A 20055-nucleotide genomic window follows, 5' to 3' on the forward strand; every position below is an offset into this window, starting at 1 on the left:
TTCACTCCAGGTATGATTGCTTTGTACCATGCCAGAGTGCAAATGCCAATCAGAAGATGCCAGATGTCATACAGATGTCTTCATAATATGCTTGCTATTGTTAATGTTTTAAAGACGTTGTCAATGACGACAACAACCCCTCGCCTGCCTTGCTGCGTCTTTCTCTTAGAGGAATAGATGGGCCCATGCTGCCCGAATGTGCAAGTTCCAGAGGATACAGGCGGCGTTGAGAGCTGCTTTGCTGCTGCCGCTCTACTGGTCCAGTTGCTTTCACACCTGTGCACGCACAAACCGTACTCCAGGCTACCTTTTGAAATGGACACGGGCACGGATCAACGAACGCCCCGGCAGGTACACAGCGTTCACACTCATCAAGTGCACTGGACTTCGGGGTCGAGTGTGCCCGGATCCATGCCTCAGTCTCTAGTGCGAAAGCCCTCTAAATGGTGGTTGGCTTATGGTGCTCAAAGTGTGTCTCTTTCCAAAAATCATGATCTCAACATAATCCACAGACCTTGTTGTGAGAAGAATTCATGAAGGAACTACTTTTTTCTTGTAGAAACAAAGTAGTTCTGAAAGATTTTATTGCAAAAAAATTACTTTTTTTGGTGCCATTTAGTCCTATTATGTTGAAGAGAAGGCAGCCATCTCGACGGCTGATATCTCCAAAGCTCTGCAACTAACACTATAAAAAATCTAGATGGATAAATAGAAGAAAAATACGAATTTGTTGATTTTGGAGTGAACTGTCCCTTTAAAAAACACATTAAACAGTAGAGTCATTTACACTGTACAGCACCAAGCAATTGTGAATGATTGGTCCAATAAAAACACGTACATAGAAATATACTGTATATAAAACACTTACATTTTAAAAGATGTTCTGTCACTCTGTTTATGTCCATCTGCCCGTCCTTTTTTCATGCTTCCATCGTCATATTTTGTTTTTTGATTTCACAAACTCATGTACTGAATCGAGACACAACGCACACTAACATCTAATAAAATGTGCATCTGAAATGAAATCACAGTGGCGTCAGAGTGGGCACTTGAACCCACATGACCCCAGTACTGGATCAGCCTGTGGCAACAGTCTCCGAACCGGCACCCGAATCTCCTTGACGAGGTTGGACCTGTGGGTTTATACAACATGAGAGAGTGTATTCCACCGCAGCCCGGTCAGTATGCCGTCTCTTTGATGATGTTGGTGGAGAGGGTGTGGTTGCTGGAGATGCTGATGGAGTGGCGTGTCAGTGGGTGGGGGTGCCTCCTGGGCGTGTGGCGGCAGGGCACGCAGAAGTAGCGCAGCGTGGAGAAGAAGATCTGGCGGTAGGTGGCCGACACCAGGTTGTAGAGGATCGGATTGATGGCCGAGCTGACGTAGAACAGGACGTTGGTCAGCATGTAGAAGTAGTGGTAGAAGTCATACAAGTCACTGTGAGGAACCAGAGGACAGAGAAACGTTAATATATTGAACATCAGAGAAGTGGCCACTTGTGTATCTGGAGGATGGCAAGGATTTGCAGAGATCATAGTGCAGAGAAAAAAACATGAGCTTTTCCTAAACCTAAGTAGTTTTGAAGAATGCAATGATTTGCAAAAACTTTTCCACCTGCTGTCAATTCAGTACAATACAACTTGATGTCTGCAGCATATTTCAGAAAAGTTGGGACAGGAGCAACAAAAGACTGGGAAAGTTGTAGAATGCTCAAAAAAACAAGTAAACAGGTTCATTGGTAACAGGTGACTGTATCATGATCAGGTTTTAAAGGGGCGTCCTTGAAAGACTCAGTCATTCACAAGCTTGGTCTGGGTTAGGTTCACCACTTTGTGAAAAACTGTGTGAGCAATAGTCCAACACTCCACACGAAACTGCAAGAAACCATCCAGCAGCTTTCAAACCAAAAAAAAAAACAACTGGAAGAAAACCTCATCTGGTGTAATCCAAGTCTCCTAAAGCCCCGACATGCTGTTCACTTGCACGCACACACGGTCCCACCACACACACTCAGTCCAGATGGTGTGCATGTGAACATGAATGTGGCTCCAAGTTTAGGATCTACAGTGAAGATTCAGGCTAAAAACTTGGTGTAAATGACTTCTTTCAACCTGGCATGTTGTTGGAGATAACTTGTCTTTTTTACTGTGAAAACTGTCCTGGTTAGCCTAGCATTTTTTTTTTACCAGCACTAGCATTAGCCTTAGCATCACTCAGCTTCTGGCTGTGTCTGAAACTCCTTACCAACATGATATATACTATGCCACAGCAGTGTGTGAGATTTATTAGTACCTTCAAAACCTTAGTATGAATCCAATATTTGTGAATTGTGAACAATCAAGGAAATATTACAGTATGAAGCACAGTGGTGCTAACCACAAATCATGTGTTTCCTCCATAACACAAACAACACCGTTGCCCTGGTGACTAACTGACATGCAACAAGTTGTAGGGACAGGTTTGAGATGGGAGAGGGAAGTGTTTTATTTTGTGAGGCATATGAAATTCTGCAAATAAATAAGAAAATATTCTAAATAAATAACACTGTTGAAATTGTTTTGACTTAAAAAAAAGTTAACAATCACAATTGCATTTTAGTTATTATGGTGAGAGTCAAGTATCATAAAAAGGTACTGTTAGGTACTGGTACTGAATTCTGGTACCAGTATCAGTACCGTATAAATTTAAATAAGACCAGTACCCGATCCGGCAAGTTAGCTTGGAGAGCTGTTGCCACTTACTAGTACTAGCTTGTTCCCGCGCTGACTAGCCATGTTAGTGGTTAGTAGTGATGGGCAGATAAAGCCCCATGAAGCTTTGCAACTTTCTCTCTGTTTGTGCCGAAAAAGATTCAAAGCTTTGAGGCTTCAAAGTCAGTCACTCAGGCAGCAAACACAGTGACATCCGCTGGTTTGAAGAAGCTATAGCGGCCCTCCAAGACTGGGGCCGAAGCATCATCACACCTCGCTGAATATGAATAGTTTTAGTCTCATATGTGTGCAAAAAAAGCCCAGCAGGCCTGCATGTTATTAAATCTGTCAGCCTAGTTTGGTTAGAAGTGCTGCATTAAATATAGATGTTATTGTGCAACATGACAGCAAAATAATCATGCATTGTTCAAAACGCCTAGACATTAAATGTTTCAGGGGACACCAAACATAAATGCACAGATGTAGTTTCATGTTTTCAAATTTAATGGCTGATATTTGTGTGATATCACATACGAGTTGCGATGTGATGTGATTGGAGAATGATATTCACTAAATTAAATTAAATGAAATCACTTTTATAACATTATTGCATGGTATCACAGAGACATGTTCTCATATTTATGATTGTCTCTCTAATGTTGCCTACATTTCTCAATTATTCTGCTCTCCTCTGTGAACAACAAAGTTCAGCTCTTAAACTTTAAAAGCTATCAAGCTGGATGAAGCTCTCTCTGAACCACCACTGACATTTGAAGCTTCAGATGTTATCCGTCACATAGTCTGACTGACTGGTCCTGCCATTGGTCACTTGTTTCAAGTGGCATTGAGCTTTTGCAGGGATGTAGTCCTTTTAATGCCAGAGCTCACCTCCCGATGTGCAAATGTTCCACCACAACAAGTTCTCCCTCAACATTATTTTGCAGCAGCAGCGACGTTGCTGCATCCTGGGCTGAGCACCGCCCAAGACGTTTGTGATTGGTTTAAAGAAATGCAAACAAGGCAGGGTGTTTTTTCCCCTATAGACGAATCCAGTGAAGTACTAGCTGCCATTGCTGCGTTGACGTCTCCCTACATCATGAGCGCAAATGAATGCAAGCTGTCATAAAAAGTTTTAGATTTTCTACCTTATGCTTACTTTATATGTAAAATTACTTTTGACAACAATATCTATGAAGTCTGGATAAACCAGTTCAGCTGCTCCTAAAGTCGTGTCAAACTTCAACTATGGAAAAAATAGATTGTAAAATACAGAAACCTTTATTTGATAAAGACAGCTGCTGTCTGAGAGCAGAGACTCTATAGAGACTCACTGAGTGTACAGAGGACCACCATGTGTCAGAGTGGATCAAAAATATTAACAGAAAAAAACTTTGTTCCTGAAAATCTTCAATACTGGATAAAAAATGTTAATTCATATATATTTTTTAAAACAGTACTTCCTCAATTAAATGTGGTGGAGGCAGTCCATTTTTCTCTTCTTCATTATTCATCTCTGCCTATTGTTTCAACCAAAGTCTAACTAACACTGAGGAACCTTAATGTCACCATCCTAAAAGGAACCTTCATCAGTTACCAAAACCATGAGTCTCGCAAATCTGGGGTTCCCTTCTAGACCCAGCCAGCAGACGCTGAGAGTGACAGCATGACATGCGGCGGTGCTGGAAGATGGCGGACCACACAAAGCGGTCGAAGGATTCGTCTGTAGCAGAACATGTGTATGTGGAGCCAGACCTTTCTCCAGTGCCAACTGCTGTGGAGAGAGGTCTGGCTATGTGACACTACCAGTCACGTGGCATAATGTGTTGAAACAGTGCGCTTCATAGGAGTGACACAAGCTTCGGAGCTTTGCTACCATCATATAATGAGAGTGGAATTCACATCTCACTTTGTTCCTCTGGGCAGACGATTTTGACAGACTACGATTGTTTTTTTTGTTTTTTGTTTTTTTTGGGCAAACCAGAGAGAGTGATGCCTGGCACTATTGGCTGGTGAGCATGTATTACAATAAGCCAATAATCTTCTCTGTAGATGTCACTGCTCATTTTAGGCCTTGGTGATTAGCCAGCAGAAATGCTTCCAATGTCATTAACAGATCAGCCATTGAGAAAATGTGTCCAAGTTTGTATAGGAGGGACTTCTAATCAGCCTCTGGCTTTATTAATGCTGTCAAAGCCACAGAAAGAGGACAGCAAGGCGAGGCAAATACTCTCTATACTGAAATTAATTAGAAGCAGAATGAAGAGCGAGAGTGGCTCTCTGAAGTCTGTGTGGTACAGATCTTCTTCAGCTGTTAAGGGGACATAAAATCATATTTTTCCCTGCATGGACAACCACACTGCAGTGTCAATTCTTTATAAAACAGAGCACATTCATTTCATTTGCAATGCCACATGGAATTGTGATGGCCTATATTTTAAACTACAAAAAATAAATCATTTTATCTGTATCAGTATATAGTTACTGTGTGTTCTTTAATACACAAGGTTTAAATCTATGTGTTCAACTAACTGATCTGGCTCGCCCTCTGGTTGCTGTTGGAGAGGAGAGGGAAGAGGAGGATTAAGCGACACAGCAGGAGAGGAGGGACATTAAGGATATAAAGATTACATAAGATGGGGAAGGAGAAGGGAGGGGGGCCGAGAGAGGGAGAAACAAGTGGAGGATGAGGGAAGAATGAAGGAGATGACAACATATAAGTGCGTTAAAACCAAGAGAGTCTGTGTAATGGAGAGGCTGAAGTGGGAAAATGCACGTTGTCTGCAGCTGTTATGTTTTTTTTTTTTCAGTTTTAAAAAGAACATAAAGGCAGTTTTGGACACATTTGTGGAAACAGAATCTGAGCTTTAAGCCTCAGTTGATTGACATTTGAAAGCCAATATTCTGTTGATTTATGCTGCCTTGTTGAAAAAAACGCTACCATAGCACAAATCAATAGCAGAGTAACCCTAACCCTAACCCTCGACCCGGAGAACCGCTGAGTAGCACATCTCAACAGAACACCGGCCATGTTGGTCATACATCCACAGTACAGAAACACAGTCTGCAGAGGTTTAGTTTGTGTGAATGTTATTTCAACAGATCGTCAGTTTCTCCTTCACCTGTTTTCAAGCGTATTTTCAGTTTGAACATAAAAAAGTCAAAATTTCAAAACATTTCTGTTTCTAACATGTTACATAACTTATGTTTCGTCTTTTACATTCTTACACTATGATTATCTCTTTACTTACTATAATCCAAAATGATATTTGAAATAGCAGTAATGTTAACATATATAAAATCATCATTTGTAGGGTATGTTGAATTTGGAGATAGCTGTCCCGAACTAATCCCTAAATTTCAACTCATGAAAAAGACACTACAGTTATTTCTGTAATTTTTCCATTGCTGCTCTTAAAATGATCTTACAACTATTTTCTGCAATTAAGGAATTTTTGTGCGTTTTTTTTTGGTTGCTACTCCAGAAAACTGTGTTAACTAACCATGTGTTGATTATCATATTTGAGAAAACTGTCACTACTGAAACATGATGGTGATGTTTCGGTTTTGATAAAAGAGAACACTTATTCCTTTACTATGGTGAAAAACATGTTTTTATCACAGTAATAAAAGTTAGAATTTTGGTAAATCAATGTGACAAATACCAGCTGAAACATGACAAAAACAGTCACTACTGAAACATGAGATGTTTTGTCAAAAATAAAATATTAAAAATTATTAGCAAAGATGTTATTGCAGTGTTTGGTTCAGACCTTCTTATTGTGACATTTATTATTGTGTTTCCATAGTGACAAATTTTGGGTGAGGAAAAATATTCTGACATAGGAAAGGAAAAGTTTAAAATAAGATCTCGTCATGAGCTCAGTTTAAGACCAATATGAGACTTTGGCCATTTTCTCATACTTTTTAAATTCGGCCCCCTGAGAAATTCCCTTTGTCTCGTCTCAGCCCGAAACTAATTTGAGCCCAACTTAGAATTTTAAAATGTTATTTTTTGTCTCATTGCACTGATCTTTGTCTTAAATTATCAGCTCTTAAGATAACAGTGAGATCTAAAAGAAAACTCGGTTGTCTTAAATGAGATCTTAAATTTGGTCTCAGTGGTCAAATTAAAGTCTTGTTGCTCCAAATGGTTGTCAAGGAGAAATAAATGAGACTTCAGTGAGCTCAAAATATATAAATAATATAGTAATAATCTCATTTATTTCTTTTAAGATGAAGAAAAATGTTCCTCTGGGACAGTCTGTGGATTGACTGTACAGTTACTAATAATATGTACCTGGACACTGGATGTTTACCACTCTGACTTTGAACCATTTTTGCAGAATGGCCCACATACTAATTTCTTTGCAAAAACTAATTTTAACTTTAGATTGATATGCAGCTGCACAGGTGGAGCACCAGATCAGTGATTTCCCAAAGAACATATGCGATTTTTGTGGTCATTATGGTTGGGCGATATGTTAAAAATTTCCAAACGATCTTCTTCAGCCCGTCCATCGGCGATTGACGATATCTTCGTCCCCCCTTCCCACCTCCCCCTGTCCTCTCCAGTCTCAACTCAGAGATGTGCGCAAGCGTCAAATTCCGTATGTTACGTCCTGATCTTTACCAAACTAACTGACTCAACTCAATTCAAACACAACAGAAAAACCCGTAAAACTCACCAAAACCGTCTTTCAATGAGGAGAGACTAAGAGTAAAAGAAAATGGTTTATTGACACATGTATGATATAAGAAACATGAAACGTCTTTGGTGGTTAGACCCCATTGAGGTGAAACAATAAGCACATATATAAATGGGGGTGATGAAGCTGTAGAGAAGAGAACCTCCTGGGGTCTAGACACTGGTGGTGGTGAAGAGGTGCAAAGCAGAGACTGGTGAGGTGAAGTGGCTCCAGACTCCTGCTGCCTGGACCTGAAGACTGGAGGAGAGGACGTCAGGGAGGATGGAGGTGAACATCTTCTGCTACCTGGGTCCAATGACTGGAGGAGAGAGGGGTGGAGGAGGGTCGCGCAACTGACTGAATGACAACTGATGGAGCAAAGACAGAGATGATTTAAAGTTTGGCAGCAGCAAATTGACTGGCTATCATGACCGTGGCAAAATCTGATTGGATAGTAAATATGAAGGTGAACGCCCACAAACAGCTGATTAGAGGGAATAGGAGGAGAGAGACGGAGTAAGTTGTGAATGAAGGCAGTGTAATAGAAGGTCTTCCTGATTGAACTTACACTGAGCTTCATTTATTAGTCTGTCAACTCTTCCAACAATCACCAACTCTGGTTTGGTCGAAATAAATCATTAATTCACAGTGTGACAACAGTGAAAAAAGTCTGACTCCGCAGGCTGTTTTCCTCTCACTTGTAACCCAGCTCAGCTCGCTCTATGGTCGGCTGAGTGGGTGTGTCCTGTGCCACTGGGTGAGATCAGAGCATGGAGCGGCGGCTGCCTCTCTGCAGACCATTACGTTAGCAAAATAAAATGACAAATACTGCCCCAAAAATCAGTTAAATTTTTTTAAAATCAACCGGCGATGGATTCATCATCAATAGGCGATATATTCTGTCAATTGCCCAACCCTAGTGGTCATGTTCCCATTTCATTATAGGTGATTCAACCACCAACTTGTCTCTCTTGAGATCAGACTGTGTTGTATTTCTTCTGCACAGGCAAAGCGTGGATAAATGGATACTAAATAAGAGGGCATGCAACACAGAAACAAGAAGATAAGACAACTTTACTCACGCAAACAACGCACGATAAAGGAAAAGCCAAAAGGTTATAAGTCATAACACATCAATATGTCCTAACACATAGGGGAGATATTCCCGAGCGTCATCTCAGTTACTAGAATCCACTGTATCGATCTGTTCTGCTCTCGCAATAGACAAGGGTCACTGAAGTGTGCAGAAAGTCAATCGTGTGTGTGTCTGTCTGCATTCAGGGACACCATTAAAGATGAATGAGGACAGGACTGAAAGGGACAACAGGGCTAGTATTGAACATGACCTTTTCATTATATATCCTCAGGTAATTCTGCGGGCTCTGTTTATGTAATAGAGGATGACACACGAGCCGTGAGCTTCTCTTTGCTCTGCTAGAATTTGGACTTTGATAAGAATCCCTCAAGCAGTTGTCATTTTTTCATGATAATTACACAAACTGCGGACCGCAGGTGCAGCATTTTCAAATGTGGCGATATTAGTCTGTTCCATCTGATTTGTGCAGGACCCATCTCCCCGTCGTGAATTCATGAGAGACGGCAGCTATTACCAGGAAAGAGAAGCAAAATATTTGACTGGTCGTGACTGCTACCAGCCACATTGACTGATACCCTCCCTAATCCCAGTCCACATCCATCTGCACTGGCTGCTCCTTGGCATAAAATCAGCAGAATGCAGTCAACATACCAAGAGCTCCCCGCTTCTGTTATTTGCACACAGCGCTGCTGATTGAGGAAACCGGAGCCCTGTGTCTGTCACTGTCTCACGTACAAACAGTGTTTGATTTATTGTCAGGGACCACTGTATACACACTAGGGCTGCAACTCATTATTATTTTCATCATCGATTAAGCTTTTGGTTATTTTCTCTATTAATTGATTTTTAATCAGTTGGTTTGGTCCGTCAAAAAATGTTGTCTAAAGCCAGAAAATAATACAATTTAAGATGCTGACATCAGAAAAGTTGGACATGTTTTATTAAAACAGGACCCAAAATACCCAATTATGAAAATCGTTGGTGATAATTTAAGAATTGATTAATAATTGATGACTCGATTAATCATTGCAGCTCTAATACACACACACATACTGAGTGACACAATGCAGGACTTGTGTGCCCAGTAAGGATGGAAACGATTGATCAATTTAAAATTGGTTAATTGCCATATTTAGCAACAGCACAGCTATAGTCTGACTCACTCGATGCACACTTTAGGTATGAGCCTGCCATTGGTTGCTTGGTTTCAGCTGACATCACTACACGCTTTCACAAGAAGTGACAGCAACCTGCACGCTGAAAATGACCTGGGTTGCTAATGGTACAAATGCACACAAGCTTGTAGCTGTTACCTTTTCTTTTGCAGGGATACTGATTCAGTGTCAAATACCACTATGACCAGGTTTGCCTGGTCTGTGTGACAAAACCAGCCCAACATCCAATAAAACTGGCGCCTGCAGGCAGAGAGCATCATGTTTGTGTGTGTTTATGTGGCCATGCCTGTGACTTGTGCCAGTGCTGTGTGCGTGCATGCTGATCTGAAGTCAGTTTGGTAGCATAAATAAATTATTTCATTTGGAAATATGGATGTGCATTTATAGATATTATTAATGTAATATGCATGCAAAATAGGTCCACTCAACCAGCGGACAAAAAAATGATCCCACAGCAATATTTCAACAGTAGCACAATTCCACAGAAAAAAAATGCAAACCTGGCAAGCCTGAGACTATGACTTATAACAACCTGAAACACAGACGCTTCGTCTAGCAGCTTTATTGGACATGTCCAGACATGTTTGAGCCACCAGAGCCAGAGGACGGTGACAGGATGGTATTTTTTTTTCTGTTCGGTTGTTGGAACTGAAGTGAGCTGAAGTGAACTGCTGAGCTGATTTGGACTGAGAGAGTCACTGAAGGTATGTTCATTTTTGTTGGGGATCAATGGCTCCGTCACGTCACCAAGCCATGTTTCAGGTCTGCTCAAAAAATCCCAAACACAGAAATCAGTTTATCAGTTTAACGGCCTCCAGCGTTCAGGACTACATAGTTCTCAGTGTTTTCACATGTTTTCAGCAACTATTTCCAACATATATTGAGAGGAAAAACTTCTTTTACACAAATTTTAAGGACTGTCCACTCCCAATTGTAAACCTTTGTTTAAGCTGGACACAGTAAATCACTTAAATGAAGAAGTAAAGTAATGCATGATTGTTTTTTTTTCAGTCAGGGCAGACTTTAGCATTTAAAGGGCTGGCCTCCATTTACCGTGGTCCAGCCAAACATAAGTATAGACCAACACGACGCTGCTTTAGTCATCCCTTCCACTCCTTCACTGTCTCCGTTGTTTATCTCTGCAAGTCTCTTAACAAAATTAATAGCTAAGGACAGACGAGTGTAGAATTTTAAAAAATCTAATTTTCTGGAAATCCTTGCAACTGACTTTGACTGAGCGACTTTATATCATTGTTACCCTTTACCATTCAGAACAATGTTTCCCTTTTACATCTGAAATGTAGCTAAATTGAAGGACGCCGTCCCTTCATGCTGCAGGAGAGCTGACCCGTGTTTATGCCGCTCAAGCTGATGCTGTGTCCTGCGGTTTCTTGGGTGCCTGTAGCAAAAAAAACTACTGGGAGAATAATAACAGTGGCTGCTTCTCAATAATGGCCCCGCTGCAGGCAAGATACAGAAAACACACATCAACACACCAGAACAATATTAACATAATCCACTTATTACAACGGCTGCTCACATTTGTACAACCAGTGCTCCGTGGCAAGTAGTTGCTCAGTGTTGCGATACAATAACCACAGTAGTTCCTTATGAATAATGTAACTAATCTGAGTATTATTACACGTTTGTTGCCTCCCAGGTAAATAGAAATTTGGAGCTCAAAATATTTAAAAATGTGTCAGCGTGTAATTGAAAGGAAACAAAGATTGCCTGCTCCGTCCTCACAAAAATAGAAAAAACCGTAGCTGTGCACAAATAAACAGAAGGGCATTAAAAAAGTGCAGACAGTTTGAGCAGCTTTCATCTACAGTAGCAGGCAGATAAGAAATACGTTTCAGGCTCAGCGCTTCTTTCTCAGCCTGCGATATAAGAAACATGTCACGGTCTTATCTGAGACACATGCTCCCACTGATTGCAAAAACAATATTGCAGGCACTCTGTGTTGTTTCATGCATGTCTAAAGCATCAAATAAAATGCTCTCTTTCCAATCATTTTTACTTTGAACGCTGGGAAACTGCTACTGCTCATTTTTCTCGGATTTGCTCTCTTATCTGACTCTAGCGCAACAAAGCTGCATGGATATTTGAGTTCTCCTCTCTAAAGTGACGATCCTGCAGTAGAGACCGACATTTTTACGGGGGCTGGTCACGGGTTTGTGGTGGGATTCCTGCAGAATGGAAGTCAGTTCCACCATTCATAACATCTTGTGTAGTGTACTGGAGAAAGGTCTGGTTCTGCACATCATCATTTGGCCAGAGTAAAGAAAAACACTCTGGCTTGTTTGTATTTCTTTAAGCCAATCACAATTGTCTTGTATGGCGCAAAACCTAGGGTGCAGCGACGGTTCCCCTGCAATATAGCATCAGATGGGTGGAAGATCTGCAAGTTGGGGGCGAGCCCTGCCATTAAAATGGCTTAATCCTCTCAAAAGAAAAGGTAGCAGGTGCTAGCTCACTTACATTCGTACTGTTAGCGGCCAGGTTAGGGTTAGGTTGTTTTTGTTTTTTCCCATAGCAACGGGGACTTATAAAAGACAACCACGCAGATAATGTAATAGAGAAGCATGCTGACTGAAATTGGTGGCCAATAGCAGGCTCAGACCCACAGTCTCAGACGTTGGACTTTTGTTACAAGTCAAGTCCCAAGCCCTAAAATTTGAGTTTCGAGTCCTAAACAAGTCCTGCCTTGACCAAATGCAATGTAATAAAAACAGAGCCTTGACTTGCTGTGCCTTGTTCAACTTCAAATGTTGAACAGTTGTAAATTGTTACATCTGTTATGAATGAATAAAGTTCACGCCGATTAAGGAGATAAAGGGAAATGAATTAACTTTTAGATTCACACTTATCAAATAACAGACATTTTAATGTTTGGGCTTGGGCAATGGTATTTTCAAGTCAAAACACCAAGTCAAGTCACAAGCAAATGGTTGAATTGCAAGACGAGTCTAAAGTCACCCAACTGGTCCAAGTCATGTGACTCAAGTCCCTGCCTCTTTGAGGCGCCATCTTTGAACACGGTATCCACTGAGCCATGAAGGATTTAAGACACACGCCACTTTTCTTCAACATTTGGAGGATGCCATTGTACTGATCAGTTTGTTTCCCACTTGAAAAGTGGAATGTAGCAAGCGAGGAAACTCCTATTACATATTGCTTTTTGTTCATGTTATATTTTCTCAATTCCGTTTGTCCCACATTGTATAAACGAGGGGAGCTAGCTACTGTTAGCTTTTTTTTCCAATCATGGGTCCAGTAGCCATGATGACAAATGTCCTCAAAGTGGGTAAAGTTAGTCTTGCAACCTCATTACCTTTATGATGATAAAGTCCCAAACACCTCATGCTCCATGCAGAGCACTAATGTTCACTGTCACTGACACGAGCAACATGTAGCCAGTGTACCTGCAAAAATGAGTATAGCAGTCCAGTGAGTTGGTGCCTTAGGCTGAATACTGAATAGGTTGTTTCCCCCCACCCACTCCTCCCCAGACACAGCAGAGACAGGCAGCTGCAGGAGTTCTGCAGGAGAGCAGGATGCACACAACCTTCTAAACTGACAATAATAAGCTGCGCTGAGTCCTCCACTGTAAGTTGATTAGCTCTTTATAACTGTCAATTGTCTGTCGTGTAAAAGTTGAGCCTGTTATCCTGAAAACAAAAGCCCACTTCTCTGAAAATACACCCTCTGGAAGATGAGTTAAGTGACTGCCTGTGTTCCTGCCTGCCAAACTCCATTAACATTTTGCTCATTTTAACAGTTATAAACATCTATGCCTTCTACAAGATTATTAATGATTTCTCATGACTCATTAACAGACACTTACTCATTCAGTGAAAATTTGGCATTAATTAGGACTCTTAATTAACGTGAAACAGACATGAAGTGAGTGAACGGAATATTTTAACTTGACATGTTTCCTCGATCTCTGATGAAACACTGCAGTCGTTTAATGGTTTATTACAATAAATATCTTACAGATTTCTTGTAGCTACGAAACAAACAGCCACACAATCAAAATGAATTTGCATTTCTGTTCGACCTTTAAAAAGGATTACTGCCTCCACGATGTAATATGTAAAGTCTTCGTAACAGGGAATTAAAAATGAAACATGTTGACATTTTTTGCCTAAAATGAACCAAACTCTGCTTTGGTTTCTGGTGTGGCAGAAAGCACACACACGTCTTGCAGTTTGTGTGCTTGATTTACTGAATATTAATACGCATGTCTTTACAGTAGCAATGTATTTACAGAAGATGTATGAACTCCCGTCCCCACATTTACACACAGTTTGTCTATCCTTCACATAGAGCAGAAGAAAGAGGCTTTCCCAGCACCAACATCCATTTCAGTGAAATTGTGTCTGTTTGATTTAATTAGGGAAACAGTATATGGTTTGGAAGAACTAATCGTTAGAGAAAAAAAGAGAGGATGAGAATGTAAAATGAAGGCTGTCCAATCAGGAAGATGTATCTGCCCTGCTCCTCTTTATCAGACGCTGTTAACTGATGACCCTCTAATTGATGGCTGTAAGGTTTGTGCATGTGTGAAAGAGTGTGTAACGATCACTCATGATAAGGTCTGTGTGTGTGTGTGTGAGTGTGTGTACTGTACTGTATTGTATATACAGCATCTGCGTTTTTCTGCAGAGATCAAGTGAGCAAACAAACCACTGGAGGTTCTCTCGCATGAGAGGCTGAGAAGAATCGTTACTCACTCGGACCAGTCAGAGACGTAGCAAAACATGAGGCGGCGAGCGTGATAGGGCAGCCAGCAGACCACAAAGGCAATGACCACCGCTCCTGCACACAGGGGAGAGAGAGAGACGGATTCAGAAGGCAAAGATATAGCACACGGATGAAAAGAAAATATACACAAAAACATCAGTTTAGTGCAGAAAATGAAAGGGCTTATTTGCAAATTGTGCTGAGTGTTCAGGGGATTATAATGTGAACGTGTTAGAATCAGGCTTGATCAAATACCATATATGCATATTTGTGTTGAGGCCACAAAAGTAGATAATGACATTTTGAGCATTTGATTGAAAGGTCATACAGTTCATCTGCCACCCACCATCCAATCATGCTCAACAACCCGGTGACAATGTGGAAAATGATTCTGAATTGTATTTCACTGAAGCCTGAAGCCACATGAGTAGGAGTGGAGTTATAGATACAGTGCCAAGAAAAAGAGAACAAAACCTTTGGAATTACCTGGTTTTCTGCTTTATTTGGCTGCAAAATGTTAAATGATCTTCATCAAATTCACAGGTGTAGACAAACACACTGGCTAGATAAAGGAGGTCACTCAGTAGAGTGCAGATACCGACAGGCAACAGACGGTGAAGCACCTACTGCAATGCCACCACAACTGCCAGATGTAGCCAGCAGAGATTTGCAAAATTAGATTACCAGTATTATGCACCTTGTGATTAAACATCTAGAGAATCCTAAGGCCTATGCTAGACAAATTTCCTTCAGGACAATAAAGTCTATCTTATCTTATCTTATCTTTGTCTTAGATACAGGTTCCCACGACAATCAGGTTAGACTGAAAAACTCAGTCAATTTTAAAATTAAATATAGAGTTCAGTCCCAGATCAATCCATCCATCCATCATCCTTGACAGGTCGCAGGGGGGGCTGGAGCCTATCATTGGGAAAGAGGCGGGATACACCCTGGACAAGTCTACAGCTGACACAGAGACAACCACTCACACTCACACATACGGACAATTTAGAGTTATCAATTAACCTTTTACGCTGCACGTCTTTGGACTATGGGAGAGAGTACCCGGACAGAACCCACATGAACACAAGGAGAACATGCAAACTTCTCCTGTGTTTATATTTTTAAATGTAGTGTCTTGTTTGTCTGCTGTCTTGACTTTTGTGATTGTAATGTCATGTTGGATATATGTATTTTGTTTCTTGTCCTGATATTTCCCATTGAAGATGTTGCAAATGGAGCTGCTGTGACGCAAGACAAATTTCAGACTTGTGCTGACAATAAAATCAATCAATCAATCAATCAATCAAGTTCACATGGCTTAAGTGATTTTAGACGTAGGCACCAGAACCAGTGGGTTAGGTTCAGAAAAAGATCATAGTTTGGGTTGAAATAAAGTATGTTATGTAATGTAAGTCATGTGAGTAACTTAAAACTTTAAATAAGTCAACGCTGACTTTTGTTTTCCCACAGGGGACAAACACTGGTCTTCCGGGTGAGAGTCCTGTGTTTGTTTGACCCATCCATCCACCCCAACTCCTCCATATGTAGATTTATGACCTCTTTATACTGCTCTAACCCTAATTACTATGGCTACTTGGGGTCTCACCTAACATTACATGTAAATATGGGTTATATATATATAATAAGCTGGTAAGCTCACACAGATGACTTTTATGTCTATGTCTCTGGTTAGGAGAGGCTGTAAAAAGTGAATGACTGGACTTGTCTGCACACCAGTTGCAACGAATTCTGGCCCGTTCCTTCTTGTGAAACTGTTTCACCAGGTTTTTGGATGTCTGCTGTGAATTCGCACACTTGAGGTCTGTCCAAAGCATTTCTCCCAGACTGGGGTCTGGGCTTTGAATGGGACACTCCTAAAGGTGATTTCTCAGGTAGATGTACTTTGGTGTCTCAGGTCATTGATGTCCGGTTGTATAACCCACCCTCCAGGAAGCTTCAGCTGGTGGACTCCCCCGACACTTTCTTGTAAGATATCTCGGTAGGTTTGCGAATTCGTCCTCCCCTCAATGACTGCAAGTTGTCTGAGCCCTGAGGCAGCAGAGCAGCCCCCGATCTTTGCGCTCCCTCCACCATACTTGGGATGATGTTGTCTTTCTCACACCAGATGGAGTGCTGTGTTTTCTTCATAAACAACTCTACCTTAGTTGCTAAACATTCTCCCAGTAGTGTTCTGGAGAGCCCAGATGCTCTTATGTAAACTTCAGCTGTGTAACAATGTTTTGGAGAACAATAACTTCCTATGTGGTTTCCTGCCATGGACACCAAGTAAACAGCAAACTTTAAAAAAAAGGGTGTTCTTTTAATAAGTCAAAGTAGTTCTATTAAACAGGTCTAAACTCACCACACTGGTTGGACACCAGGTTTGTAAATTACTGACTTAGATTAGCTTCTGTTGATGCTATTAGCCTAGAGATGTCTGTCTGTACTCATAAAACATATACTGAAAACTTTTAAAGGATTTAATTAAAGTATTAAGTGTATTTTATGGCAAAATGTGTGTGATTCCAATGAAAAATTTCCAGTGAGAAACATGCTGTCTTCATTTAGAGATTATTTTTTATGGAGGAAGACAGAGGACTGATAGAGAGCTGAACATTATGATGTCACAGTGAAGTTGGATATAAAATGTCACCACCTCATAATTTTATTCTATTAGATATTTGTGTGTAATTGTATCATAATTAGCCCCTCCAGGCACATCATAAGAATGAAGCATTCATATCCTAATTATGACAAAATTCCACACACATATCTAATAGAATTAAATAATTAAGTGATGACATTTTATATCCAAAAGGTCAAAGGTCAACTTCATTGTGACATCATTATATTCAGGGGTCTTATTTACACTGCCTGGCCAAAAAAAAAAGGTCAGTACCTGGATTTAACTAGTCAAATAATTCAGATCCTTCCATTGTATAATTACTGCAGTGATTAATATGTTTCAGCTGGTAACAAGTTATTCAACTCTAACTGATGCAGTGAGGAGCTTCTCATTTCTGAAACAATCATGTCAGAAGCAGTGTTGTGCCTGAACACGTTCACTGAACGATAGTTCATGAACTCGTTCATATTTCTGGCGAACATGAACTGAACGTACAGTATTTCTGCCTGATGAACGTTACTGTGAACGCGTTCATTCTGGTGTCTGTGAACGGCACGCTCATTCATTTTAACTTCGTTCAATAGGGTGCCAGAATTCCATAGAGCCTTCCAGGCGAAATCCCGGCTAAAACACACCGTAAACAGGCCTTAATATGTAACAGAAAAAACACCCAATCTGGCAACACCAGCCACCACAGTGTCGCACCGCCGCATGCATCATCAAAACACAAAGCAGCATGGAGGCGACAACAACAGCAACATGTAGCAGCAGCGCTACCTCAGACTCTTCATATGACCATTTAAACAGTTTTATGAGAAGGTCGGTGAGGATTGCACTGGGAAAAATCTTATATTTTTGTGCAAACTTTGCCCGCTGGGTTTCAAAAAGCAACTCCGCACATCAGTTACATCACATGTGTCAAACTCAAGGCCCGTGGGCCAGATGTGACCCGTGGGCCTTGATTCAATTATATAATTTCCCAAGATAATTTCATGTGTCTATTATGAATGGCCCGTCGGTAAATAGCACTCCCACCACTTATACTACAAGTCCCAGAATGCACTGTGTCAACTGCCGTGCAACTCGAGAAATAAATCAGCTCGCAGTCGCGAAGACGCGAGTTTCTGTCAAACGACAATGTAAACAGGTTTGTCTGTTTAGACATCTGACTCAGTAAAAAGAAACACAAGTATATGAGGAGGGAGATGAACTGCAGCTCCACCTGAAACCAGGTAAAAATAAAAATAAGACAGAGAGAGAGTCAATATGGACAGATGTATCGACTTGATATAAAAAACTTTTTATGATCATGAATCATAATATTAATGTACACTTCTGTGGTGCGCGATCTTTTTTACTCCAAGTCTGATTTGTGTACTTTTAAATACTTAATTGCAGCATTGTTGTAAGTCATGATGAAGAGTCCAGACTCTGTCTCTCCTCTTCATCTCCTCAGTGTGTGTCAGTGTGCAGTTTAACCTTTTCCTAAAATACTGGTTCTGTGGTGTTACATTTTAAATCTGAAGCCTGCAGTGAACCAGAGAAGCTACAGTTGACTTTTCTATTGAAGTTCTCAGTGTGTTTTGGCCTTAATGTTAAATTGAGCAAGTCAATGTGTTCATCTGTACCTGATGGGCTGATGGGTTTGTAATATTATTATATGAGCATATATTTTATGTCAAATGCAGCCATTGAGGGTTTGCATGATTAAAGTGTGCGATATCTTGTGTGCAGACAAAAAGCATTTTCAAATGTAACCCCCACCTGGATATGTGAGCTGAAATATTCTGAGCTGAAATATTCTCGTTTTCCTTTGTTAGTGTTGAAAAAAAAAAAAAATTAAATCTTATTTATTTTGAGGAAAAAGTTGTTGCAGTCTGGCTGTTCAAATTCATATTTCTGAATAAAACATAGTCAGTTTTAGACAATAAATCTTAATCCTGTTTGGCCCGTGACTTAGACTGTGTTTTCAATTTTAGCCCCTTCTGTGATTGAGTTTGGCACCTGAGTTACATCAACAGCAAACCTGAAACGGCACATTGAACATTAAAACTGATAAAATAATTGCTGTCTGTGGTTCTATATGGGCTGTGGCAATAATTTTGAAAAATAATAGCTCGCAGCAACATATTGAAAAAAAAAAACAACTATGAACTAGTTCATTTTTGGAACTGTGAACTTAGTTCAAAAATTTGAATCATGAACTATGAACTGAACTAGTTCATTTTAAAATTTGTGAACTTAACTTTGAACTAGTTCATGTAGAAAGTGAACTTTCCCAACACTGGTCAGAAGACATATCCTGTGGTCGTGGAAAAGATGTTATTCTGTTTCAGAAGGATCAAATTATTGACCTGCATCAAACAAAGAAAACAACTGAGGAGACTGATGAAACTACAACACATTATTAAAACCTGGAAGGATAGTGGTGAAGCATCTACAGTAGAACTCACAGCTATGTTTAATAGTGAAAGTAAGAACATTTCCACACAATATGAAGAGAATTCAAGAGATTGAGACTAAACAGCTGTGTAGTCTTAAGAAAACCACTTATCAGTGAAGATAATCAGAAAAAAGGCTTCAGTTTGTTAGGAAGCATAAAGATTGGACTGTGGAGAAATGGAAACAGGTCATGTGGTCTGATGAGTCCAGATTTACCCTGTTCCAGAGTGATGGGGGCATCAGGGTAAGAAGAGAGGCAGATGAAGTGATGCTCCCATCATGCCTAGTGTCTACTGTACAAGCCTGTGGGGGCAGTGTTATGATCTGGGGTTGCTTCAGTTGCTCAGGTCGAGGTTCAGCAACGTTATGTGTCCAAAAACTGAGGTCAGCTCACTGCCTGAATATAATCAATGATCAGGTTTTTACATCAATGGATTTTTTCTTCCCTGATGACACGGACATATTCCAAGATGACAATGTCAGGATTCATGGGGCTCAGACTGTGAATGAGTGGTTCAGGGAGCAGGAGACATCATTTTCACACATGGATTGTCCACCACAGAGTCCAGACCTGAACCCCACTGAGAATCT

The 20055-nt window shown here is 40.6% G+C and overlaps 1 protein-coding gene across 1 annotated transcript in view; it reads right to left on the reverse strand.

Moving 5' to 3' along the window:
• Positions 1–350: 350 nt before the first annotated feature.
• ntsr1 (neurotensin receptor 1 (high affinity)) overlaps positions 351–20055 on the reverse strand; it is an 84167-nt gene continuing 64462 nt past the window's right edge. The window contains exons 3-4 of the mRNA XM_084720068.1: positions 14384–14468; positions 351–1435 (exon numbers count right to left, since the gene is read on the reverse strand). Of these exons, the coding sequence (XP_084576194.1) occupies positions 1180–1435; positions 14384–14468 (341 nt within the window). The 3' untranslated portion in view covers positions 351–1179. The remainder of the gene's footprint in view (positions 1436–14383; positions 14469–20055) is intronic.

The sequence above is a fragment of the Lutjanus erythropterus genome, chromosome 6, assembly GCF_056507025.1.
Source record: "Lutjanus erythropterus isolate fLutEry1 chromosome 6, fLutEry1.hap2, whole genome shotgun sequence".
Classification (NCBI taxonomy): Eukaryota; Metazoa; Chordata; class Actinopteri; order Lutjaniformes; family Lutjanidae; genus Lutjanus; species Lutjanus erythropterus.